Raw genomic sequence first — 26737 nt, 5'->3', positions numbered from 1 at the left:
AATGGCTTACCTTTTGGAGGCTGGTAAATCATTTCACTGCGCGCCATATGGATGGTGATCAGAGCCATCAGGACAGACACAAAGGGGATAAGAAAGCCAAGGTTTTTGGCTACCGACTGCTGGATGTATGAAATGATGACCAAGACAATGGCAGAACTTAAATTTTCCAGCCAATAAAACCTACAGGAGAAATGAAAAGAAAAGACATGCCCGCAAGAGTCATTTTTGGAGGGATGTGAAGAAGAACCACTATTCATTAGAAGATACCAGTTTGTTTAAAAATTACATTCTTTCTGGACTATAGTTTTGGGGGGAAATCAGGTCCATTGCTGGTAATGCCCTGTGCCTTCCTTTCCTTATTTAAAAGTCCCAAGCTACACCAAATACTCCCGTTAATTAACAAAGTCCATCGTAGAAGCTCAGACAGAATTTTGTTATTTCAAGACCTTATAAGTGTACTCCATTTTTGTGTGTGCATGGACATTAATAAGTGCCTCTGGGTTCCCTTCCCTGGATGGCTGTTTTCATGTATCCTCTCTGTTTATAACCAAGAAACTGAATGGTTTGGCCAAAGAGTCACAGAAGCGTTGAAGAAAATAATTCCATGTGCACTGAAGTCAAATATTTATTGGCATCACCAAATCACACAATAAAAAACCCCAAACTAATAGCATAATCTATTGCAGTTTCTAATCCACTGCAGCATTCATTTTACAGTAATGATAAGGATGATAACAGTAACTGCAACACCCACTACATTATAAGATGATCCTACTAATTATGGTGCTGGAGGAGACTCTTGAGAGTCCCATGGACTGCAAGAAGATCAAACCTATCCATTCTTAAAGAAATCAGCCCTGAGTGCTCACTAGAAGGACAGATCCTGAAGTTGAGGCTCCAGTACTTTGGCCACCTCATGAGAAGAGAAGAATCCCTAGAAAAGACCCTGATGTTGGGAAAGATGGAGGGCACAAGGAGAAGGGGACGACAGAGGATGAGACGGTTGGACAGAGTTCTCAAAGCGACTAGCATGAGTTTGGCCAAACTGCAGGAGGCAGTGAAAGATAGGCATGCCTGGCGTGCTCTGGTCCATGGGGTCACGAAGAGTCGGACATGACTGAACGACTGAACAACAACAACAACAACAAATTTAGAATTCATCTCAACACTTTAAAAACAGAGCAAACTGTCCCCTACTCTCTGACATTCATCTGCCTTCATTGTTCGAAATCATGCAGGCGATATGGGGTGCAGATGCAATGAAAAAGGGAGAACCTACAAAAGAAATATATTTTTAAAATTAACAGATAGATGGATGATAGATAGATTTATTTATTTCTATGTATCTCATGAATCTCTCAAGTATGTAGAAGCTCCTACCATTTTGTGGAGGATATTTTCCCATCCAAACAGTCAGATGCCCAACCACCAGAGTTCGCTATTAGAGGAAAATATGCTGATCTGCTGCAATTTTTAGTCAATCAACCAGTGAAGAAGAAGAAGAAGAAGAAGAAGAAGAAGAAGAAGAAGAAGAAGAAGAGGAGGAGTTTGGATTTGATATCCCGCTTTATCACTACCTGAAGGAGTCTCAAAGTGGCTAACATTCTCCTTTCCCTTCCTCCCCCACAACAAACACTCTGTGAGGTGAGTGGGGCTGAGAGACTTCAGAGAAGTGTGACTAGCCCAAGGTCACCCAGCAGCTGCATGTAGAGGAGCGGAGACGCGAACCCGGTTCACCAGATTACAAGTCTACCACTCTTACCACTACACCACACTGGCTGCAGTGGTGCACACCCAGCAGCTGTATGTGGAAGAGCGGAGACATGAACCCGGTTCACCAGATTACAAGTCTACCACTCTTACCACTACACCACACTGGCTCTCCAGGTGCCCCAGTTTTAAAAAATCAGGCACTGGTGCTTTTTTTTTTTTAAGTGTTTAAATTCAAGAATTGTGACAGTTGCCACCTAAAGAAGAGGCATTCCCTTTTCCTCCACACAGAAGAGAATGCCTCTTAGCATCTCTGACACAGACGTCAAGCTACAAAGAAAGTAAGCTTCCCTTCCTCCAGAACTATCTTTTTGTTCCTATGGAAGTTCATCCAATAATCAGTCAATTAAAATTCATACAATTAATCAACTAAAATTTCTTTAATCATACTGACAGCCATAATTCTGAAGCTTCCCCCCCCCACCTAGTAATTTAAGATCAAGAGTTATTTAAGGACTCCAAAGGTCAGGGCAGAACCTTTACAAGTTGGAAGCCCAGAGAGACCATAAGAATCCCCAGGTTGGCTTTAACTTTGAGCAAAATCATCTTTCATCTTGTTATAGCAAAGAATGACAGCGGATGAGTCAGAGCAGAGTAGAACATCCGCACAGAGAGCCTGGTGGAATACAGACAGCAAGCAGCCAAAGGGGGAGAAAACAATGACAGATCCAATTTGAGTAAATGTAACACTACCGAGAACCCTTTGGCGGCTGTCAGGGGTGGCAGCAAAATGTCGGGAGCACCAGGAAACTGAGTTTTCCCAAGGTCACCACCGAAAGCTCTGAAAATTTCAACGCTGTTTATTTACTTGGGACCATTTCGGCTCCCATTAAGCACACGTACACAGAGGCACAAATTTGTATTGAAAATAAGCCATGTGAGCTTACCTCGTTTGGCTTGAAGGTGGCTCAAGTTTGCCACAAGGAACAAGGAGGAGTAACAGTTCCGACTTCGCTCACAGAAATGAAGAGAATATATTGCATACTCAATTTAGAGCCATTGTGGTGCCGTGGTCAGAGCACTGGACTAGGACATGGAGGGTCGGGTTCAAATCCCCACTTGGCTGTGAGGGTGACCTTGAGCCAGTTACACCCTCTCCGCCTAATCTACCTCACAGGGTTTTTGTGGGGATTAAATGAGGAGGGTGGGAGTCATTTGAGACCCTTGGAGAAAAAAGGGGGGAATATAAACCCAATAAATAAATAAATACCGGTAAATACATTGTCACCAGGGGGTAATTTAAGAGAGAATAAGACATTACACCCACCCGCACATAATGTCAGAAAAGAGGCACCCTCTTTTCTGCACATCTTCCCCTCCCCACAAATGTGAAATAATAGAAGGGATGTGCCTCCCACTTTCCCAGATGTGGGTTGGTGGTAGTCAACCGCAGTTTACGCAGAATAGACCAACTGAAATGAATGAACACGACTCAGGTTGCGTCCCCCATCAGAGTGCAGCGAGGTTGTTTTTCCGGTGCATTTCACAGCCTTTCCCAAACTTAGCTGTTCACACCAGCCTGGCTTCATTTGTTTCTGTTTACCCCAGGGGGAACACCGCACCTTGACTAGAGATGAACTAGGAATGGTTTACAGACCGAAAAAAGCATCTGGGGACTTCCGGGATAATGGCGTCAAGGCAAGCTACTGTCAGGAAACTGGTTTGAAGATCAACGCAGCAAACAAAAGTATTCTGCAACAAAGCGCAGGATACATATGCGTTTTGGAAACGTGAGTGCACAGTAGACAGGGGTGTCAAAGTTAAAGCTATGGTTTTTCCAGTAGTAATGTACGGAAGTGAGAGCTGGACCATCAGGAAGGCTGATCGCCGAAGAATTGATGCTTTTGAATTATGGTGCTGGAGGAGACTCTTGAGAGTCCCATGGACTGCAAAAAGATCAAACCTATCCATTCTTAAAGAAATCAGCCCTGAGTGCTCACTAGAAGGACAGATCCTGAAGTTGAGGCTCCAGTACTTTGGCCACCTCATGAGAAGAGAAGACTCCCTGGAAAAGACCCTGATGTTGGGAAAGATGGAGGGCACAAGGAGAAGGGGACAACAGAGGATGAGATGGTTGGACAGTGTTCTTGAAGCTACTAACATGAGTTTGGCCAAACTGCGGGAGGCAGTGAAGGATAGGCGTGCCTGGCGTGCTCTGGTCCATGGGGTCACGAAGAGTCGGACACGACTGAACGACTGAACAACAACAACAACACAGTCTAAGTCATGTCCATTCAGTTCAATGGACTACTCTGAGAAAATATGTAGTTTAACGATCACCCTGCGAGTGTAGAAACCTATTAGTTTTGATTGGATGAAATGTAACCAACCGTACGAAAACTGAGAGTCACATCCCTGTCTACTCTTGCCTCTGGCCCTGCTCATCACTGGAACATGGCTCCCAGAAAGTTCTCTACGAGGGAATGTGGCCCTTAAGATGAAAAATCTCTTCACACACAACCAGTTCAAAGCAAACTATGCTGGTGGCCATCACCAGAACTCGGGACAATGAATTACATACATTAAAATTATGGGAAAATGGAAAACCTTACGGGACTTGCAGCTCTCGTTGTGGTATAAAATATATGGAGTTCAGTGCTAGCTGAAAAAGCAACTCATAAATTACATGTTGCCATAGGCTTGGAGGATCCTGAAAAATTCCATGCTGTTTGATGAGATTTTATCATAGATGCAACCAATACATAGGAGTCTCCCTCTCCACTGCACAACAATAAATTTGGTTTTCCTAATGGTCTAAAGTACTTTAGTTACCTGATTTAAATCTCTTCTATTTGCATTTGTACTTCTATGCTTCAATGGAAAAAAATGGTTCTGAGGGTACTTTCTTTGATCCATCCAATTTGTTGTGATGGGTGGTATTCAACATTAGTCCTTCTCAGAGCAAACCCACTGAAGCTGATGGGCATGACTAACTTAGATTCAGTAATTCCAAGGGGCCTACGGGTGAGATTGACCCAACCAGTTCTATCAGGAGAAGCCCTGCAGAAGGACTTCTGCTTGTGCAAGAGGGCGTTCCTCCCTCTCCTCCACTCATGTGCCTACTGCACCCCCCAAATTGGGTAAAGGGGTCAGGGGAACCCCCAGGACAGCATGCACGGGGAGCAAAGGGGGGTATTGTTCCGTCTAGGATGCTTGCACAGAAAAAATGACTGGAACAGAAAATATGAATTCCACCCTATATCAATATCACTACCCCATGTTACAGGTGAGAGAAGGCAGTACTGGGCAGAGGACCACTGCCTTCAATTACATCCCTGTGTTTTTCAGAATATCTAATTTCACCCTTACTGTTTTGTTTTGCCTTTAAAAATACTCTCTATCAATTTCCCCCATAGTTTAGAAAACAATAAAACATAATCGAGTGAATTACATTTTGATGGAAAGTAAATATAAATAATATAGGTAACTAATGCATCATGGGGACGCAGGTGGCGCTGTGGGTTCAACCGCAGAGCCTAGGGCTTGCTGATCAGAAGGTTGACGGTTTGAATCCCCGTGACGGGGTGCGCTCCCGTTGCTTGGTCCCTGCTCCTGCCAACCTAGCAGTTCGAAAGCATGTCAATGTGCAAGATAAATAGGTTCCGCTACGGCGGGAAGGTAAACGGTGTTTCCGTGCGCTGCTCTGGTTCACCAGAAGTGGCTTAGTCATGCTGGCCACATGACCTGGAAGCTGTACGCCGGCTCCCTCGGCGCCGCAACCCCAGAGTCGTCCACGACTAGACCTAACCGCCAGGGATCCCTTTACCTAATGTATCATAGTTCACAGAAGGAGTGCAAACATAGGACATGAGCTAAAAAGAAGGGAAAACCGGGAGGCATTAAAAAACAAAATCAACAGAACTCTACAGAAATCATACAATTTTCACGCATTCCATATATCTGCCGAGACTGCTGTCAAGGAGTGTGGCAGCTACATAGTTTCTTACTACTGAACAGGGAGAAGAACAAGGAATGCTGTATTGGACCAATTACTTATAATGCTGCTTAGTTCTTTCATTGTGTCTTTAAGATTGCTAGCCTAAGAGCAGGGACTGACTTGTTTTTATTGGCCATTCATAAGCCAGACCAGGAGACTTCTCAGTTGAAGGGTGGGTTAAAAACCTTTTCAACAATATATAAGTATGGCACTGCCAAGCAAGACTTCCAACAGCTAAAAATTAACCTGAAGACAATGATATAGGATTCAAAGCCCAAGGTTTGCTCCAAGTGGTTGGAATCCTTGATCCAGCAACTATGACTCAGCAATTCTTTAAAAAAGGGGGGGGGGGTGCAGCTTTCTTTTTCAGAGAGAGAAAAGGGAGAAACTCCCCTTTAAGATTATGCTTAGCACCTTCAGTTTACATAAGCATTAATTTAGCAATGTGCTTGCCAATTCAAAAGACTGTTTTTTATTTATTTTACTATTACAATTTTCGCTTTTCAGCTAAACTGAGGCGTGTCATTTGAGACAGCCATTACACATGCTCAGACAACAACAACTTCATGAACAGGTATCTGAAGGGGGTTGCAGGTGCAGGGAAGCCAAACAGGTAATGCACATCAGGTGAAGCCATCCCTGGCTCCTCTCCGCAAATGCAATGTGAAAGGTGGCAGACAAATACAATCTCACTGCGTTTTAAGCTTCTAAGCTGCACGTAGCCTATGGGTGCATTCAGACTAGGAGAATATTGCATAGTTTCCCCCCTGATTATAATGCTAGTGCTTCTATCCTGTTTTCCAACATTGCTTTCACATTTCAGCACTTTTTGTGCTATGGAACTCTGGGGATTTGACCGATATTCAGGCCTTTACCTTTTTAAGTGCTGCTGGTTTTTAAAAGGGTCTTCCAAGGTTTCCAAAGGTTTAGAGAGTGTTTCAGGCTTTTCCAATTGTGCTTCAAATATACACGATTTCACGTAAACACACAGTGCCTCGGAACGTAACCCCTGCGTAAATGGGGAGTTTCCTATACCAGCATGTCGTGCCCAATTTCATTCGCATCACTGAGCATGGTGTGGCACAACAACGAACATCATTGGATAATGCCACTACTACCCCCCGAAAACAGAAGGAAAGAGCTGCATGCCAATCTACCACCCAAAATTTCATCACTTTACCCCTGCAATTTTCTGGGTTAAGGGAGCAGCCAATGGATTTTTATGGAATCGGGTAACACAGAAATAAGCTCTAAACATGCACTTACACCCCCATAGTTTTCTGACAGTGACTTTTGGCTCAAATAAAAATGCAGAAATTAACAGATAGAGAGGTGTTGGGGAAATGGAACAAACTGCGGTGTGGATGCAGCCTATGTCTGAGCTGCAGGCCTGCACGCGAGGGGACCAGCCAATACCTCATCGCCTCCTTTCTCCTTGACTTGGTGATCGTAAAGGCAGACAACACTCTGGATGCAGAATTGATAGTCAACGTAAAGGCCTGCATTGCCAGTGAATTATCTTCTCAAAGCATATAGCTAAATTAGACAGATCCTTATGACCGGCTATCAAGTAAAAAAGAACGCCTGAGCTATAATTACGTGCACTTACAATGAAGAGGTCAAAGACTAAACTTCATTATGCTAGATTTAAGATCGGAGCCATATGTCCTTTCTTCAAACCACACACTGCCGGAGAAATTAGCTTTTTATTGCCTGCCTTTCCTTTGCCAGCAAAAGCCCCAAGCACCGCCCCGCTCGGTTTACCCCAAGGGTACATTTTATATGCATTAATCTTTCCCTTTGTAATCAACACCAGAAAGTGTCACTTTGATTAAACAAAAAGGAAAAAAAGGGGGGGGAGCCTCCTCTGAATTACTAGGACTGCAGTACAATAAATTCTCTTGAGCTATCGCTCAGGTTGGTCTTAATTCTCCAGAGTCTTACTTAATCAAAATGATGTTGCTAATTAAGGATTAAAACCTGGAATTTTATTTATTTATTTATTTATTTCAAAAGGGAAGGATTATTTATTTATTTTTTTGCTTCCTTATTCTCTCCTTCAGGTAGGTCAAGGAGGAGGAATTTGCTCAGAGGAACCAAACCATCTTGCTACCTTGCTATATTTAAGAATGTTGTGATTTAATCCAAAGACGGAGATATCAATATAATTGGGGAAGAGGGGTGGCTATGGAAGCACTGAAAATATGCTTAGAAAACTGTCCCACAATGGAAGAAAGCCAATATATTTCTACTGATAATTTAATTATCAATATTAAAAAAGTTCAGCGCTGTTTGTGAGCATAGATACGCAATTTTAATTACGCTATGGATATTAATTGACTTGACAACGCCAGGACACCTGTGTGGCCAACAACTGTTTTGTGAATGGCCATAGTTCAATCATGCAATTGTCACTATATGTACTTTTCTGAATTTAATTTTCATCTGACTCCACTGCTTACAATTCCCACCCCTCCCCAGCCATGTGTGCATGTGTTGACAAACTCAGCTGTAGCCCATGAAACTTATGTCACGATAAATTTGTTACAAGAAAACAGAATAGGGGGCCCCCAAATTATAATAACAGAAAGCCCAAGTCTCGGGGACCCAGTTACAAAAATAATATGCTTTGTAATTGGGTTCCTGTGACTTGGTCTCTTTGTTATAATAAATCTGTGAGCCTTCGTGGTGCCACAAGGCTCTCTGCTGTTGTTTTTAAAAAATGGCATGCAGACGGTAACGCCTTTGGGAAAGTATTTTAATCAGAGGTAACTAAAATGTATGTGTTTCATATCAATGCAGATGAGAGCTATGCAGAGGAATAGGCATTTATTATGACCTCTGCAGGAAATCTATATGGAGCTATTCAGAGTTTGTAAGTCATTGCAGCTAGGCTCCCTGTACTATTTATTAACCCAGAAAGAGGTTAGCTAGTGTTCGACAATGCGATCATTCATATCTATAAAATTATTTCTCACATTTATGTCCCAGCTTTTCTCTAAGGAGCTGACGGCGATGTATGTGGTTTCCCAACTCCCATCTCACTTTACCCTCACAACAGCCCTGTGAAGTAGGTTAGATGGGAAGATATGACCGAGCTGAATGGCTGAGAGGAAGATTTGAAACTACTGTACTTAGTCCAGCACTCTAACCACTAGTAAAAAAAACAAAAGAGGTAAATGTAAAGGATCCCTGGATGGTTAAGTCCAGTCAAAGGTTACTATGGAGTTGTGGCGCTCATCTTGCTTCCAGGCCAAGGGAGCTGGCGTTTGTCCACAGACAGCTTACCGGGTCATGTGGCCAGCTTGACTAAACCGCTTCTGGTGCAACAGAACACTGTGATGGAAACCGGAGTGCACAGAAATGCCATTTACCTTCCCGCCGGAGTGGTATCTATTTATCTACTTGCACTGGTGTGCTTTCGAACTGCTAGGTTGGTAGGAGCTGGGACAGAGCAACAGGAGCTCACCCCGTCACAGGGATTTGAACCGCTGACCTTCTGACTGGCAAGCCCAAGAGGCTCACTGGTTTAGACCACAGTGCCACCCGCATCCCTATCCTCGCTTAACACAACAATGGTAGCCTTGCCTCATGCGCACCTTCCCAGAGCTGCACCAGAACAAAGGTGGTTCTTCCTTCCCTTGGTGAAGGTCTATAGCTCAGTGGAAGAGCATCTGCCTTGCAAGCAGAAGGTCCCAAGTTCAATCCCCGGCATCCCCAGGTAGGGTTGGGAGACCACCCCTGTCCTCACTCTAACCGCTACAACTGTGCCAGCTCTTCCACATCTTTCTATGCCAATGCATCTCTGTTATGATCCCTCTTCAGTAACATCTGCTTGTTTAAATGATAATTAATTTGGCCTGCAAGAACTGTGGAATTATTAGCTGTTATGTTGCTATGTTCTCTGATGTTGCACTGGTAGAAGGCAGCTCTGAGAAAGCAGAGTGAGTTGCTTGTGAGGAAACTGTGGCATTTCAGATGTTTCTGGACTCCTTGCACTACCCTGGGATCAAGACGAGACCTAGGAGAAGCTAGTAAGCCACAATGTATTCCCTGGATTTTCCAGAATGTTTCCAGAAGGGAATATACAGTAGTACCTCGGTTTAAGAACAGTCCTGTTTAAGAACAATTCGGTTTACTAACTCTGGAAAAGCGGAAATAGTGTCCCAGTTTGAGAACTTTACCTCGGTCTAAGAATGGAATCCGAACAGTGGAAGGACACCGGCAGCAGGAGGCCTCATTAGGGAAAGCGCGCCTCGGTTTAAGAACGGTTTTGGTTTAAGAACGGACTTCTGGAATGGATTAAGTTCGCAAACCGAGGTTCCACTGTACTAGGAATGCAAGAATCCACCTGGTGCACGCTGGGTACACAGTGGAGCCAATATGGCCATGTGCCTCTGGGAACTTACAAGAAGGATATGAAAAGGATGGTCATCCCCAGTCATTTGCCATTAGCATCTGGTAACTGAGAAGTATGCACCCTCTGAGCAGGGATGTTGCACTTAAGGGCCAACTTTCATGCAAAGCTGAACACTCAAAAACCCCAGTGCTCAACAGCCAACCCAATATCCCTGTCAACAATTGTTCAGTGGAAATTTTAGAACCACCCCTTCCAGTGGGGCAGTCTCACCACAGGAGCATCTCAAGCACAATGGAGGGAATAAAGGTTTAAAACACATGGGCTGTGTCCCTGCAGAAGTTGTTGGACTACAACTCCCATCACCCCTGATCCCTGATCATGCTGACTGAGGCTAATGGGAGTTGGAGTCCAACAACATTGGTGTCAGGATATTTCTTCAGCTACCGAGATCTTTCAAAGCAACACCCTCTCCTCCCCCCCCACTATTCCCCCAATTGCAACAGCGGCAAGCACTGACCAGTTGAAAAACGACAGAAGCTCCTTTTCTCTGTATGCATCAAGGTCATAAACGCTCAAGGGGCACACGATTGCTCTTATTCCTCCTGAGCCAAGGCAGGTGGCCGACAGCCCCACGTAAAAGAGGACCTGCTGCTCTCTTCTAGCCAAGGTGTGGAGGACGTAGTGCTTATCTATGAAAAAATCTTCAAAGGGGAAGGCAACGACAGGTAACAGGGCTGTACCTGCAACATGAAAGGCACTGTGTGTGAGAAGGGCAGGATGAAAGGGTAACAAAGAAATGAAAGTATTCCTTATGACATTTTTTTAAAAAAATAGGGGGACAGTTGTGTAAGCAGACAGTGTTAAACACCCAAAAGGATTTGCCAATTCTGTCTGCCCCCACCAGCATCATCGAAAGGAATATCAGACTGTGTACACACTTTTATACCTTTAAAGTATATATGCTCTTCCAAACCCACGTCTCAGCGTCATCTACGCTGGCTTGGTTGGTCTTGTCCACAGCATGGAAGATGGAGGGGTCCCCAAGGATGTGCTCTACAAGGAGCTGGCTTCAGTCACCAGCCCTATTGGCAGATCAACTCTACGTTACAAAGGTATATACAAAGGCGACATCAACCCTTCCGTGGGGGAATCCCTTGCAGACAACTGCAGTGCCTGGAGACAGGCAGTCAAGTTGTGTATCCACAGCAGTGACCAGAGGAGGCATGACCGCTGGGCGCAGTGCAGAGAGAAGAAATGCCATGGTGCATTTGCAGTAGCACAACCGGATGCCTTCATCTGCCTCTGCTGCGACAAAACATGTCTCTCCAGTATCGGTCTCTACAGTCAAAGGCACACTCCTCCATTGCCTCCCAAGACAGAAGGATGCCAATTATAAGATGTACATTCTTTCCCTCAAAGGATTCTGGGCACTGTAGTTCACACACACACACACACACACACACACACACACACACACATCCCACACAGAGATCCAATTCCCAGAATTCTTTGAGGAAGAAAATGTGCTTCAGGTGTGCTTTAAATGTATACTGTGTACACAGCCACAGTTGCAGGCCATTCTATATCCATGGCAGAAGGTGCTCTATTGCTGCACCGCCGTTTTTGTCCAGAACCACCAAAAATAGTTTGGGAATCCATCATCTACATAAATGACAATCAAAGAAAACAAATAAAGTACCCCAATCAAGTTGCAGGGATTGGAGAATATTTTCCATTCTTAAGTTCAGTTGTCCACATTTCTACAATAGTGGAAATCACTTTCTTTCTTTCTTTTTTAAAAAAATCCTCATGAAAATTCACCAGCATTTTAGTTTAAGTCTTCTAATACACACAATTGTTTGAAATTTCCCCTAATATACATACCTTTGCAAAGCAATGCTCCCTATACAACAGATTGTTGCATGTTATTTCCACTTTCATCTTTTAAACACAATATACCCAAGCGCATGCATTTAGTAGACATTAGCTGCAGAACTGCCTTGCGAAATTGCAAAATTCGGAGATGCGCAAGTTTAGAGAAATGGCCTTGTTTCGGTTTGCGTATTGATTGCAGAAAGCCCGAATTGGGTAGGTTCGCCTTTGAATGCTAACTGTGTCTGATTTCACCCCCAACCCTGGGAAGTGGCGCTGCCAGATACCTACCTACGAAATGCAGAAACGCACAGATATACGCCAGTGTGCTCCTCTCCACCAGGCATTGGGCAAGCCAGCCCATCAGAAGCGGAGTCACCATGCAGGCGCCTACAAAGCAGAGATTGATCGTGGCCGCCTGGTGGTTGGGGTAGCCAAGCTTGATAGTGCAGAAAAGGATCATGTTGCAGACGATGCCAAAGAAAGTGAACTTTTCGCACAGCTCCACGAGCAGCAACCAAATTGTCGTGTGGATTTCCTTCCGTGGCTTAGAGCTGGAGACGCCATCGCTGCCTTGCCTGGCTGTGGGCTTTCTGCCCTCCTTCGTGGACACAGGGCTTAGAGGTTGCCCATCTGGCACGAGTTTCATATCTACAAGAGGCATCACTCGCTGTTGCTGGAGGATAGTAGCTCGAGGCAAGGCAATCTTTTCTTGTGTGAGCGCACTTCGGTCAACCGCTTCTGTAACCGGCACACAAGTGAGACCGTTGCGTTAAATTCCACATCTCGCCACAACAATTCCCAGATCCTCATCTTTTTACAGATCCAAGCCGCCTATACTAACTTATTTGAGCACGCAGGTTTTTCAGAAACCCATCGGTTTAATTAGCTCGTTATGTGGCAAACACGACCTCCCCCCCACACACTCCGACTGCAAAGCAACAATTGCCTATTAAAATTATGTGAATCCAATAGAAAGTGCAACAAACTTTATCTGTCCGCTACAGATAAAGGTTTAAATACCGAGGAAGGCTAAAGCACCTCGGCAAAATTCAAGTATTGGGATCAAGGAAAAAATAATGCAGGGCTAATATTCCAACACTTTTAATTAAGCAACCACGGATGAAACTGGGAGCAAAGCGATAAAGACAGGAAGGATGCACATAAGCAAATGAACAATAGCTTATCGTTATAACATTTCTTGTTATTATTCGAGTTAAATTGAGATAAGAAAGTTAATTAGGAGGGGGGGAGTATACGCCACTATATTTAAGTGCAGTAAGTCCATCAGCACCCCTCCTGCCAAATAATTGCAACGGGCTAATGAAAACAGGGTAGGGGTGGGAATCGTAAGGGAAATCTCTGTGCAAAATTTATCTGTTTTGACTGTGTTCTGGTCGCAACTGTTTGCTGCGATTCAGAAGGGAGAAAGTGCCTCTTTTGGAGGGAAGCAATGGTTAGTGGCTAGCAGACAAAAATGAAAACTAAAACTAAGAAGTGAATTTCATGCAGAAGGGCAGCAGCCATCGTGGGCTGGCTGGGGCAGGCTATTGTATTTGTTGCAAAGGCTGGCTCCTCCTGGACTGTGAATGCTGTCCCCCCCTCTGCCCTACACTCAGTGTTGTGCAGATGTGCAAATAAAAGTATATATCAATGATATATTTTAGTGTATTTGAAACAAATCTCAATTTACCAAGCTCATCATCAACCAATCATAAAAATAATTGCAGATTTGGATTCCTCATGCGCAATAACATATTTTTAGAACCCCTCATTGAGCAAATTCGCAAAAGAACATTTCCCGTCCTTAAATGACACGCCCTATATCATAGGGCTGTCATATGTCTGGGATTTCAAAGGCGGAAGTGATGTCTGGGGGGAATTTCTGGAAGGCAGCGGTTTGTCCTGGATCTTTGGCAAGTAAACTGGGGGGGGGGGGAAATCACAGGTTTTCCTTTTGGCTCAATAACTTTCGTGGTATCCTGGTTTTTACTTTTTGTAATATGGCAAAAGATACCATAGTCACATACACTGCAGACATATGAAGCACTACGATACTAGTTTAATAGCCATGGAGAATCCTAGGAACTGTAGTTTGTTATGAGTGTAATAATAATAATAATAATAATAATAATAATAATAATACCCTGCCCATCTGGCTGGGCCTCCCCAGCCACTCTGGGTGGCTCCCAACAGAATATGAAAAACATGATAAAACATCAAACATTAAAAACTTCCCAAAACAGGGCTGCCTTCAGATGTCTTCTAAAAGTCAGATAGTTGTTTATTTCCTTGACATCTGACGGGATGGTGTTTCACAGGGCGGGTGCCACTACCGAGAAGACCCTCTGCCTGGTTCCCTGTAACCTCACTTCTCACAGTGAGGGAACTGCCAGAAGGCCCTCGGAGCTGGACCTCTGTGTCTGGGCTGATCGATGGGGGTAGAGACACTCCTTCAGGTATAAGGAGTGCTGACTTTATAGAGCAGGAGTAGGCAACTTAAGGCTGGATCTGGCCCAATCGCCTTCTAAATCTGGCCCATGGACGGTCCGGGAACCAGTGTGTTTTTACATGAGTAGAATGTGTCCTTTTATTTAAAATGCATTTATGGGTTATTTGTGGGGCATAGGAATCCATTCATTATTTCCCCCCCAAAATATAGTCCGGCCCACCACATGGTCTGAGGGGCGGTGGACCGGCCCACGGCTGAAAAGGGTTGCTGACCCCTGTTATAGAGCTACAGTTCCCAGAACCTCTGACAATCTACAGTTCCCGTGGTCCTCCATGGCTGCTAAAGTGGCATAAGACTGCTCTAAATGCATGGTGTGAATGTGATATGAGGCTCATTGGTCTCCAAGAGTCAACGAACTGCTGGGAAGGTACAAAGAGGGCAACATGGGAGGCAAGGGCTTTGCGGAGCCAAGAAATGAAGGCGCAGCATCTTTGCACAGTGAAAAAACCATGCAGGCTGCCCTACACATTCAAGGACATCCAAGACACAGCCCCACCACTCACCACTGGGCAAGCATGTAATTTTTTTAAAAAATATATGCATTTCATACATGCAATTTTATTGCACACGCTTGTTTTAAAACCACTGCTTTTGTTTATATTTTCAATACGTTTTGCGTCAATTTGTCTTCAATGTTTGATTTACATGTGTTTTAAATAAATGCTGCCTATTGGTTGTTGCTTTTTTGCAAGCTGCTTAGAGGCTTTTGCTGAGGAAGTGGTCTATGAACCTTGACAACTAAATAACAAAATTAAATTGCCCTTTTTGCAGGGGAGGGGAAGCAAGAGGCTAACAAGGAAATCTAAAAGGCCCCCTCCCCAGTTCCCTTCCATTTTAGTCAAATCATAAATTTCTCATATATATATATATATATATATATATATATATATATATATATATATATATATGTATGTATGTATATGGAGCTAAAGGGACTCATCACAAAATCTAAGGGGGTCACCTGCTGCCCCCACATTTTAGGCACCTTTACTCAACTCTTAATCTCAGACATATACTTCTACACATTTAAAAACAGATACAATTCTTGCTGAAGAACCACCAGTCTTAACAAACAACCATGTCAGGCCAGGACTAATTAACAAGACAATAAGAATCCCTGAGTATTTTTATTTTTTTTAAAAAAAAATTGGGTCAGGGAGATATCTTTGGTGGAACAAACAGGGGTCTAATCCTGCTTCTAGAAGTTACCCAGTACCTGATAACAAGCAGCAGTTGTGGTCTGGCCTTTCTTCTTGCTGCCAGTTTCAGCTTCTGACAGTCGGAGCCTTCAGTTCCAAGACACTTTCCCCCAAAAGGCCTAATCCTGCACTGCTTTAAGCCTCACTAGGGGAAGATTTAATATTGACTTGGGAGTGAGCCCCAGTAGGACTTCCTTCCAGTAAACATGGCAAAGGTCAGAGCACTCTTACCAAACCCGCAGCATGAGACCCGAGAGAGTCAGCAAGCCGGGTCAAACCACCCTCAGGATTTACATTCCACATTTATAGCCCCTGATACCACATAGCAGGCTTACTCCAAAGCAAATCTTGTGGAACTGAATGAGGCTTGCTCCCAAGTAGGGGAGATGCACTGAATATGTCCATTTTGGTTTCTCTCAGTTTCTCTCTTTTCCACTCTCAGATTCCCACATTAGTTTGCAAATTAATTCATTAGCATTTGACTGCAGATTTCATGCGATATACTCATTATTTGTATGCTGTTTTGTCCAACATGTACATTTCTCCTAATATGTGATGCATTTATCTCTGCTATTTTTTAAAGTAATATATTCATTTCTATACGACATTTACTTGAGTATATGAACATTTATATATACATGGTACTCGACTGCAAAATTTGATGACGTGCGGATTTTGAGACGCAGCTTCGGTTTTGGTTCACATATTGTTTCAGAAAGTGTGAATTAGGTGGGTTTGACTTTAAATTCAAATTGAAACAAAATTTGACTTTAAATTCAAATTGAAACAAAATTCTCCTCCATCCAGACTCGCAACTAGCGTGCGTGGGATTACAGCAAAGGGCTATAATACATCCACATTTGCTCGGAAGCAACCTATCGAATTTAAACATTTTAAATCATTGCTTTTAACTTTTCTGTTAATAATTTCATTGTTGCGTTCTCTTTGTAAACTGCTTTGAGGTTCCCCTCCCCTACAATCTATTGCTGCAGCATAATTCCCAATCTGAAAAGAAAACATCGGTGAGCAACTCTTGTGTATATTTGCAAGAAGAAAGATGTGAGCTATTTCGCAACAGTCTTGCAAGTCTGTTTGAATCAAACGGGGAGGGGGGAAATTAGGTACAGAGGGATGGGCGATAATTGCCATAGACAAGAGATATGTGCTAAATCCTTCCTCTTTGATTTCTAGGAGCCCTGTTCTCTGGTTACGGAGATTTCATTGAGGGGACAGCCTGTGTGTGTCTTGAGTTTTTATTTGGCGCCCGAAGGTCTAGAAACTCTTAAGAAAAAAAGACTGGATCTAATGATGCCCAATTAACATTTTTCCAACATTTCTCCGATTAAAATATGGACATCCTATTCTAATAATAATAATAATAATAACCACTAATAATAATAATAAACCCCGTCCATCTGACTGGGTTGCCCCAGCCATTCTGGGCAGCTGGGGCAGCCAACATATATAAAAACATAATAAAACATTAAACAACTTCCCTAGACAGGGCTGCCTTCAGATGTCTTCTAAAAGTTGTATAGTTACTTGGCTTAACTCCATACCCTCCAACATTTCTCCAATGAAAATAGGGACGTCCCAAGGAAAAGTGGGACATTCCAGGATCAAATCAGAAATCAGGATGACTTCTGTAAATCCAGGACTGTCCATGGAATATAGGGACACTTGGAGAGTCTGTAGATGGGATGATGGGCAATCTCACATAGGCTTCCACTGATTTTTGTGGTCCTCTATCCTTTCCCGAGCCTTCTCAAATGGGAGAATCACCAAAAACAAGAGGGTTAGGAGGATCCCTGGCTGTCTGATGAACTTGGGAGAAGGAGGTTGGAAGGCTGGCTAGCAGTGGTGATGATGGTCAAATCCAGATAGGAGCCCAGGCTCTGCTTTGGAAATGTCTGGGTTTGCCTCGCTGGGCATGAGGAAGCAGGGATTTTCCCAGTCCAGACTTTGCCCCCAGTGCTAACAAGGAGCAAAGCCCCTTTCCAACAAACACACACAGTGCTCATAGTTGGATCTTTGCTCATAGTTACTGAGAAGCAAATGCCACTAAGTTTGAAGATACTTACTTCCTAGTCAGTGGGCTGTGTTGCCTCAGAGAACAATTTGCCCTGCTTATCTTCACACAATGCAGCTCTGGAGGCAGAAAACTCAAGCTCCAAACCCTGGTCTTTGCACAAGCTGTTGTGGCAGAAAGAGCAGGCAGACACAAGCAGGAGAAATACTTTTTTCAGATTGGCTAGAAACATGTTTACAAACTGAGTCCTGTGGGGCTTACTCCCAAGTAAGTGTCTGTAGTATACCACTACGCAAGCAACGTGTGTTTCCCATCTGCAGACTTTCCGCAGCAAAGCTTGTCTAGCAGCCAAAATCATACAGGTAGGGTATCCCTTCTGTCAATCGGTTGTAGACACAGAGATGCCAAGTATTTTGTTCTGATAAGGCTCCTGTGCTTTTAACACATATCTGGCATGCAGCTGGTGGAAGATTTCTCCGTGTCAGGTAACTGTTAAAGGCACACACACAAATTCTAAGTGGTTGTATGGGTCCACAGGAGCTAATCTAAACTAATCTATGGTAGGAAAATACTGAGCAAGCTTTCAGATCATTCAGAACTCCTCATCAGGTTGGCTGGAAACTTTCAATGAACTCAAATGTTTGCTCACATTTTGGTTGTGTATTTTTGTAAGAATTCATAAAACCTGGCAGAAGTGAGATATGGGAAAACTGGAAGGTTTTTGGAGTATCTGGAAAGTTTGTCTATTAGGTGAAATCAAGGTCCTAGCTCATAAAAATAGTGAGCAAGGCTTTTCAGGAAATGTGATGCAGGCTAGCTCTTTCTTTACCTAGAATCCTAGAACTGCAGAGTTGGAAGGGACCCTGAGGTCATGTAGTCCAACCCCTGCGATGCAGGGATCCTGCCCACAGCCGTCCCTGGGTGGGCTCGAACCACCAACCTTCTGGCTAACAGAAGGTGGCACTGACGTATTGCGCCACTTATTTGAATATGAGAAATTCACAATTACCCTGCCCAGCCATGAGGTTCTTGGTTACATTCACACCATGCATTTGAAGTGTGTGATTTCTCCCAAAGAACCCTGGGAATTGTAGTTTATGCCTTCACAGAGCTACTATTCCCAGCACCCTCAAAAACTACAGTTCCCAATTATATATATATTTGGCAGAAGCCATATAATTGACATATCTATTGTGGATGTGACCCTGGTCTTTTGGTCCAACCATCTACGTAGCTGGACTGCTATGGCAGAAAGAACAAAGACTATGGTCCCAGGCAGACTTAATAGAAATGGATATAAGTTCTATTGAAATGAGAAGTACTTCTTAACATAAGAGTGCACTCTGAGCAGGTTGCAGGGAGAGATAAGATGTTAATAAAAAGAAATAAAAAAATATGGCTATAGAGGTTCTCTTTATTTATGGCTATAGGGACAACACATAATAATTAAGCTTTTTTAATGATGTAATTTAGACAGAAATGATATTTGGTCACAGATCATAAATCCACAGTCACTGAAGGATTCTCAGGAAGCAAAATACCACCTCCAGAAGAGTGATTTTCCTGAGGACTGCAGCAGGGAAAGAAGGGGTTAAGCCCTTCCTCCACATGCCTGCTCTGATACCATTATTGATTATTACCCCCTCCCCCACAGCTGATGCAATTTGCATTTTTAAAAACATGCATGTTAAATGCAAGGATGCACTGGACTTCCTGTCTACTTTTCTCTTCAAATACTCAACTATACCTCAGGCCAAGCAAATGCCAGGCACACCTGGCAGCATTGTAATTTCAGTGAAATTCTCATGGGTGGGGTGTAGGTTCCCCCCCCCCCATGCTTACCACAGGACAGCTTCACAGTACATAGTTATGGCTTCCCACAAAGAATCTTGGGAACTGTAGTTTGTTAAGGGTGCTGGGAATTGCAGCTCCCTGAGGTGGAAACTGCAGTGACAGTAACTCAAACAGTGACAAGGTTTAAGGCCAACTGCAAAAGAACAGACTTTCAATGGGAGTGGGATGGAAGTAAAGAGGAAGAGGAATTAAATCAGGCATGGGGAATCTTCAGCCCTCCAGATGTCGTCACACCACACCCCATTGCTGATGGGGGGGGTTGATGGTTTTTTTTTAAGTCCAGCAACATCTAGAAGGACACAGGTTTATCCAGCCGCTCATGAGGCAGGGAGTTCCATGTACAGGACACTGCTGTGGGAAAAGGTCTCTCATCTCTTGTCACTAAACAGTCCTCAAAATATGCACAGGCGGTTCTTTCTTAAAGGACAAACAGATACACAAAGGTGGAAAAAGTCACTCAGACAACGTTATCTTAAGCCATTAAAGGCTCTAGAACAGGGTTTTCCAAACTTGGGTCTCCAGCTCTTTGTGGACCACAATTCCCATCATCCCTGACCACTGGTCCTGCTAGCTAGGGCTGATGGGAGTTGTAGTCCAAAAGCAACCGGAGAACCAAGTTTGGGAAAACCTGCTCTAGATATCCTGGCCACCACTTTCCATTGTACCAACCATCAACACCAGGGGTCAGCAACCTTTTTCAGCCGTGGGCCGGTCCACCGCCCCTCAGACCTTGTGGTGGGCCGGACTATATTTTGAAGAAAAAAAATGAACGAATTCCTATGCCCCACAAATAACCCAGAGATACATTTTAAATAAAATCACACATTCTACCCATGTAAAAACACCAGGCAGGCCCCACAAATAACCCAGAGATGCATTTTAAATAAAAGGACGCATTCCACTCATGTAAAAACACGCTGATTCCCGGACCGTCCGCAGGCCAGATTTAGAAGGCGATTGGGCCGCATCCGGCGCATGGGCCTTAAGTTGCCTACCCCTGGCCAATACAACAAGGGTGTCACATGATCCCAAACAGCTGGCTTCGGTCAAGCTTTTGGCAGCATCATTCCGAGCCAACAGAAGTTTCTGAGTAGTGTTCAAGGGCAGCCCCACACAGAGTGCGGTGCAGTAGTCCAAAAACGTAACTGAAGCATGCAAAACCATGGCTACATCTGACCTCACCATGAATGGGCGCATCTGGTGCACCACTCTAAGCTGACTGAAAGCACTTTCTGGGGCTATAAACACAGGCACTTATGTTTTGGCACATATTCATATTCAGCAAAGGTTGAAGACCATTCCAGCGTTCTGTGATTTTTGGCACCATTGTGCTTTCCTCTCAACTGGCACCTGCTTTATTATTTTACGTCTTTGCTCCCTTTCTCTTTCAGCCTCAACCCAAACATATATAATTATATCTGTGCAAGGCAGTTTTTCATATGTTCACAGGCTCTTGTCTTATTGCACCTATTTGACGGTTTTATAATTCAGAGGTAATTGCATTGCAATTATTTTTCATGATGCATGGTGAAGTTTTATATCGTGGAGTTGGCAGATATTCTTTACGATGTTGTTTTCTCTAATGGGTAAATTAGACCTAGTTCTATCATATAGAAAGATGGCTTTTTAAAAATCCTATGACAAACTATAGATTGGAGAAAGCACTCAAGACCCCTCCCCCCTTGCATCTGCCAAAAAAGGGGGAGGGATATGTAATTATGTGATCAAGTAGTGCCTACAAGTAAAATAATACGATATGTGCATCTGGTTCCACTTGTCATCTGATAATGATGGATAGTGTCCATTCACAGGTTGCTCTCATGTATAGAACTGGGAAGGAAAATCTCCTTCCATTGCCAGCTACGTTACTTTAATTAGGTTTACGTCAAGCAGGTACCAATCCCTGGGAATCGTAATTGGTCAAGGACTGTTGTGTGTGCGCCTCTCTTGCTTGTGGGCTTCTGATAGGTATCTGACTGGCCACAAGATGCTGGTCTGGTCCAGTTCTTATGAGAGACAGTGTGGTGTAGTGGTTAGAGTGTCAAACAAAACAGCAGGACAAAACCTGAGGTAAAAGAATAGACTTTTTAGAAGCACACACATCACCCAAGTCACATGTCCAGCACTTAAGGTGGAATGGAAGAATTACAACACTTAAGAGGCATCTGTCTTCTGAAACCTGGAGGTGGCATCTAGCCATCATGGCTAGAAGCCACTGCTCCCCTTATCCTCAATGAACTGGCCGCATTCCCTTTTCAACCCACCTAAATCTTGGTGGCTTAATGTAACTAGAATACCTGTCAGTTTCTGAAAATCATGCTATGTTTCCCAAAGCTTCCTTTTTATTATTTTGATGCATATGATTTCCAAAATAAAATAAAAATAAATTGTTTGTTTTTGTCGGAGATGTGAATGTTTGATCTCTCTCTCTCTCTCTCAGCAATAGGTAATTTAAGCTTGGATAAAACACAAGAGCAATTTATTGCTTTTAGTACAAAATGGTTTATAATTAGTTCTGCACTTGGCAGCTCTATGGTAGATTGAAATAGATAGATCTATATTTACCAAGTCTCCCACAACATTTTGCAGCCGGGTAAATGCATGTTTACTCAGAAGTAAGCCCTATTGCTTTGAATAAGGTGTCCGCTCAACCCACGCATAGATCTGTCACCTTAGGAAGCCCATTTCCCTGCTGACAGAAGCAGAACTCAAACTTGGATGTCTTTTTCTGCCAAATTCTTTAATGAATGAGACATAGGCATTGCAAGGTTTAAAGGCACAGCAGGTGAATTGCATGGCTAGGCATGAATGGAGACACGGGCCTCACATAATGCATGCCCCCTGCTTCTTCCTTTGGATGAGAACGGTGGTCACAAGCCTTAGTGTGGCAAACTATAGGCCTCTCTGGTCTTGGCAAGCAAATGGGCATGCTATGAGCAGGCTGGTCCTGTGAGGCTTGTTTCTTCTGGCATTGGAATCTCCATGTCCTTGGTAATGAAGGTTCCAGCTCAACATCCAACTTACTTTCAGGCTCCTCCTCTGGAAGAAGCTCCTTACTGATAGGAGTGACAGGGGGAGCTCCCGGGAGGCGTCTGATATCAGGGTGCAGGGCACTTTTGTGATGACCAAGCTTGAAGCTTTTCAGCTAAGATTATGCATATGTCGACTGTAGAGAGTGTGTGTCCTAATGGAAATGCTCTTGCAGACTCTTCTTTTTTTAAAAAACAACAACAACTTTATTTTATTGTTCATCAATACATTGAGAATACATTCACATGTTACAAATAAACAAACAAAACAGACATACATTCTACACATCTTAAAATTCACCTGCACTCATCTTTACATCTCCTTCTTTTCCCCACCACCTTTCTATACCCCACACCCCACCCTGTGCTTGACTTCCATTCAACTCAGTTGCAATTCCTTTCCATTTATCCTTTTCCCCTTTAACACACTATTATTCCAATTTCTTGTTCCTTTACAATTCCCCATTATTATCCAACTTGTTTAACTTCCAATATTTATAACGGAACTTGTTTATTCTAATAGGAGTTCTGGCTTTTCAACATAATTTTGCAAATACCTTTTAAACACCTTCCAGTCTTTGTCTGTCCTTTCTCTTGTAGACCTTCCAATTTCTTCCATTGTTTTGGACGTATTGTAGTACTCTAGAAGTTTGTCAAGCCATTCTATTTTTGTTGGAATTACCCCACTTTTCCAATTTTTTTGCTATCAGTAGCCTTGCGGCTAGCTCTTGCAGACTCTTCGAAGTCTGTCCTATAATGCATTACTGAACAATGCCTGACTTGGAATTTGGTCTGGTTAGGAATTTGGTGTGAGCCTCCGTACTTGAAACGCCAAGGGGAATTTGCCCCACCATGCCCCACCAGTGTCGAAAGGAATGCAGAGTTCAACAGGAAGAAATGTTTCCCGCTCCTGCCCTGCCCGGCCAGCCTTATCCCTTCCTGTCCTTCAAGTTTCTCTCAAGGTTTAGTGTGGTGCTGCAGTTACAGTAGTACCAAAATAGGGCTAAAGGAAGTCAGGTTAAAATCTCCAGTTAGCCATGAAGCTCCCTGACTGACCTTTATCCACACGTTATCTCTCAGCTTAACGTAACTCAAAGGGTTGTTGTGAAGTGGGTGGAGGAGTTCTAATTGACTTATTGCGTAATTTAAGTGTGAATATCTCCATATAAATAAATAAATGAACAAAAAAATTAAATATTACACGGATACTGCCAGCAGTTTCCACATGTTGCTCTGGTGCCAGCAGCTAGGTTGAAAAATGTTTTGCTAGTAGATTCCAATCTATAACCTTGCACTGTAAATGAAGCAATAAAATCTGGCTTATGCAAGGAAGGGCAATTGTATCAGGAGTTTGAGCCAGGACATGTATTAGTAATTGCTTTGTAGAAAGAGAGGTGTGGCCCAGGTTACTCAAAGAAATCCTGCAAGTTCCGCGCACACCCCACAGTGCTTTGCAAAGTGCTGTGCCAGACCCACTTCAGAAGCTCCTTTCAAAGAGCCATTTTGCACAGCTCTTTGCAGAGGTTTTGTTTTGTTTTGTTTTGTTTTGGTTTTTTTAGGTCTGCTGATCAGCAGTGCCTACAAACTCCCTTTCTTCTGAGCAAGATTTTTTACTTGCCCCAAACCTAATGACAACCGTAGCATCAGGTGTAAGGGTGGAGAGTGTGGCTTGGCCAAAATGACCTCGCAGGTCAAATGGGGAGGTGTGGTGGGCCTAATTCAGCCTCCAGACTCACCGCCCACTAGTGTAGACAATACTGAGCTACATGGACAAATGCTCTTGACAGCTTCCTATGTCCCTGATTGCAGTTTCCGGTGTTAAAATAGCACTTATCTGTTTATGTTGAAAAGCAAGGTTTGGGAATGTTGGTGTTATTTTTTTGGTGATGCCGGGGAGCAGGTCTCTTCTGACTTTTCTTGACACTCTATGTGGTGGTCTGTTAAACAATAGACATCAGAGACCCACAGCTGCGGGAGGAACATGCTGCACCTTTATGTTCATTTCAGACCAGATCATGCACCTATGTCCTCCAAATGGAGCTTATTGCTATGTGGACAAACGCCGGCTCCCTCAGCCTATAGAGCAAGATGAGCGCCGCAACCCCAGAGTCGTCCGCGACTGGACCTAGCAGTCAAGGGTACCTTTACCTTTTTTAGGGCTGTGCAAGCCCTCATCCCCAGTTAGGTATGGACAGGTTCAGATCCAATCTAATCTAGTTTGGACCTTCAATCCAAATTCGTAAGTCTTCACCTCCATTCCTCCCACTGACTTACACTGGAAAACCACAATGGCAATGATGTTTTTGCTTTTCCACTTAAGCACATGAAATTTGGAGACATGGGAGCTGCTCCAGAGGGGATTGATCCCACCAAAATGCAGATAGGTCCAGGGGATTATGTGCTAGCCCAGAATTACATTATTATTTTTAACAAGAGCATACAGCCAACTGAGTGCCCAGTCCTGCTGGCTCTCATGCTTCTATATGGCTGTGATGTAGATGTGAGAGATGCTACCTAGATGCCTCATGTTAGCACTAAGGATTATGGCTTATACACTCACTGTGTGTGTGCTTCTTGTGCACAAGTCAGAGGCACACAAGTGCTTGGTGTGAGTACTAATAAAGACAGATACAGAAAACAGCTGTATATAAAATGCAAGCCTAACCTTAAAAACTAGACTGACCAAATCAGGTAGCAAACAATTATTTATTTATTTATCCATTTATTTATCAGGATAAGGATGAGCCTGGGATTGAGTGGGAAAGGATGGAAAACAAGCAGGTATATAAGAATGGCTGGGTACTGCTATCATCTATAAACAAAAGACAAGCTGAGCAAATGAACAACGATGGGATTGATTGGGAAAGGATGGGAATGACCGCTCCCCACATCAAATGGGGGGGGGCGACGTTTAATCCCATAACATGTTGTCTTGTGTCATTATTCCGCTCAGGGGTCGCCTGGGGTTTGGGGGGGACTCCGCCTGTCCATGCAATGACCGCTCCCCACATCAAATGGAGGGCGACGTTTGTGTGGTCACGCGCAGCCCCCTGAATTCCTGGGCGACACCTGGAAGTTCGGTTGGCTGCGCCCTCCGCCAGAAGGGATACTTGGGGTCTCCGCCTACCCCAGTTAACCGTCCAATCCCACCTGGGGGGAGGCGTTGCTAAGGGATTGGCCAGGTAAGGGGAGGGACTACCCAGCCCACACAATAGAGGGTATAGCTTACCTGGGAAGCAGCAGTCGGCTCCAGAGCTTCTCCCACCCTCCACTCCCTCAATTAATGCTTCTTTTGCAGGTTAACCTCTTCTCCACAGGTACGCAGGCACTGCTATGTCAAGGCCGCTGTTGAAGGGCCAGAAAGGAATTTCCCTGGATTGGCAGGTTTCACCTTTCCCGTAGCAATTCATCACAACTTTGGCGGTTTCAGGCCTTGGGCAGAATCCTTTAGTCATCTTCCTAAATAGGGGGGGGCTGTGGGGCAGTGACTCCACTCCCCCAGTGCGGCGGGGATAACAGGGATCCCTGTTAAAGGGGTATTGGAGGAGGCTTTGGCCATACGCCAAGAGGTTGTCATTGCTCTCCCCACCAGTGGTGGCAAACGGGGGGCGGGCTCTCTGCTTGAACATATGTTCTCAAGAGCCAGCCCAGTCCCCACACATTCTGGATAACCCTGATGTTCCCCAGATGCCTGGCTGGGGGCTGTGCTGGGTAGGAAAAAACGCCCAATGCCTGAGCCAAGGTCTCCCTACATCTGAATCTTAATAAAGTTGTGGCCAATTTTAATCCCATAACACGTTGTCTTGTGTCATTATTCCGCTCAGGGGTTGCCTGGGGTTTGGGGGGACTCCGCCTGTCCATGCAAACAAGCAGGTACATATATAAGAAAGGTTGGGTAGGGTCGTGAAGGATAAACTCAAGACAACCTGAACACCTGCCACCAGTTAAATTCATGTTAACATTCCAAGAACTTAAAAAAGGGGGAGAGGCAGTAAGAGAAGTTGCTTTAAGAAAACAACACACTTCACAATCCCTCCCCATCCCTTCCCAACCACTGAACAACATTTCCATGCATTGGCTCCCAAATTCAAAGTGTTGGTGCTGACCTTTAAAGCCCTAAGTGGCCTTGGTCCTGTATACCTGAAGGAGTGTCTCCACCCCCATAGTTCAACCCG

General features: G+C 44.0%; 1 protein-coding gene across 2 annotated transcripts in view; it reads right to left on the bottom strand.

Moving 5' to 3' along the window:
* The window catches only part of SLC15A5 (solute carrier family 15 member 5), a 39626-nt gene extending 26947 nt beyond the window's left edge, over positions 1-12679 (bottom strand). For both annotated transcript variants that reach the window (XM_033163135.1, XM_033163136.1), the window contains exons 1-3: positions 12231-12679; positions 10585-10807; positions 11-180 (exon numbers count right to left, since the gene is read on the bottom strand). In XM_033163135.1, coding sequence (XP_033019026.1) covers positions 11-180; positions 10585-10807; positions 12231-12603 — 766 coding nt within the window. In that variant the 5' untranslated portion in view covers positions 12604-12679. The remainder of the gene's footprint in view (positions 1-10; positions 181-10584; positions 10808-12230) is intronic.
* Between the last annotated feature and the right edge of the window lie 14058 nt (positions 12680-26737).

Source organism: Lacerta agilis, chromosome 10, assembly GCF_009819535.1.
Source record: "Lacerta agilis isolate rLacAgi1 chromosome 10, rLacAgi1.pri, whole genome shotgun sequence".
Lineage (NCBI taxonomy): Eukaryota > Metazoa > Chordata > Lepidosauria > Squamata > Lacertidae > Lacerta > Lacerta agilis.
Note: the sequence above shows the minus strand (reverse complement) of the source record. Positions and strands in the feature narration are given on the sequence as shown.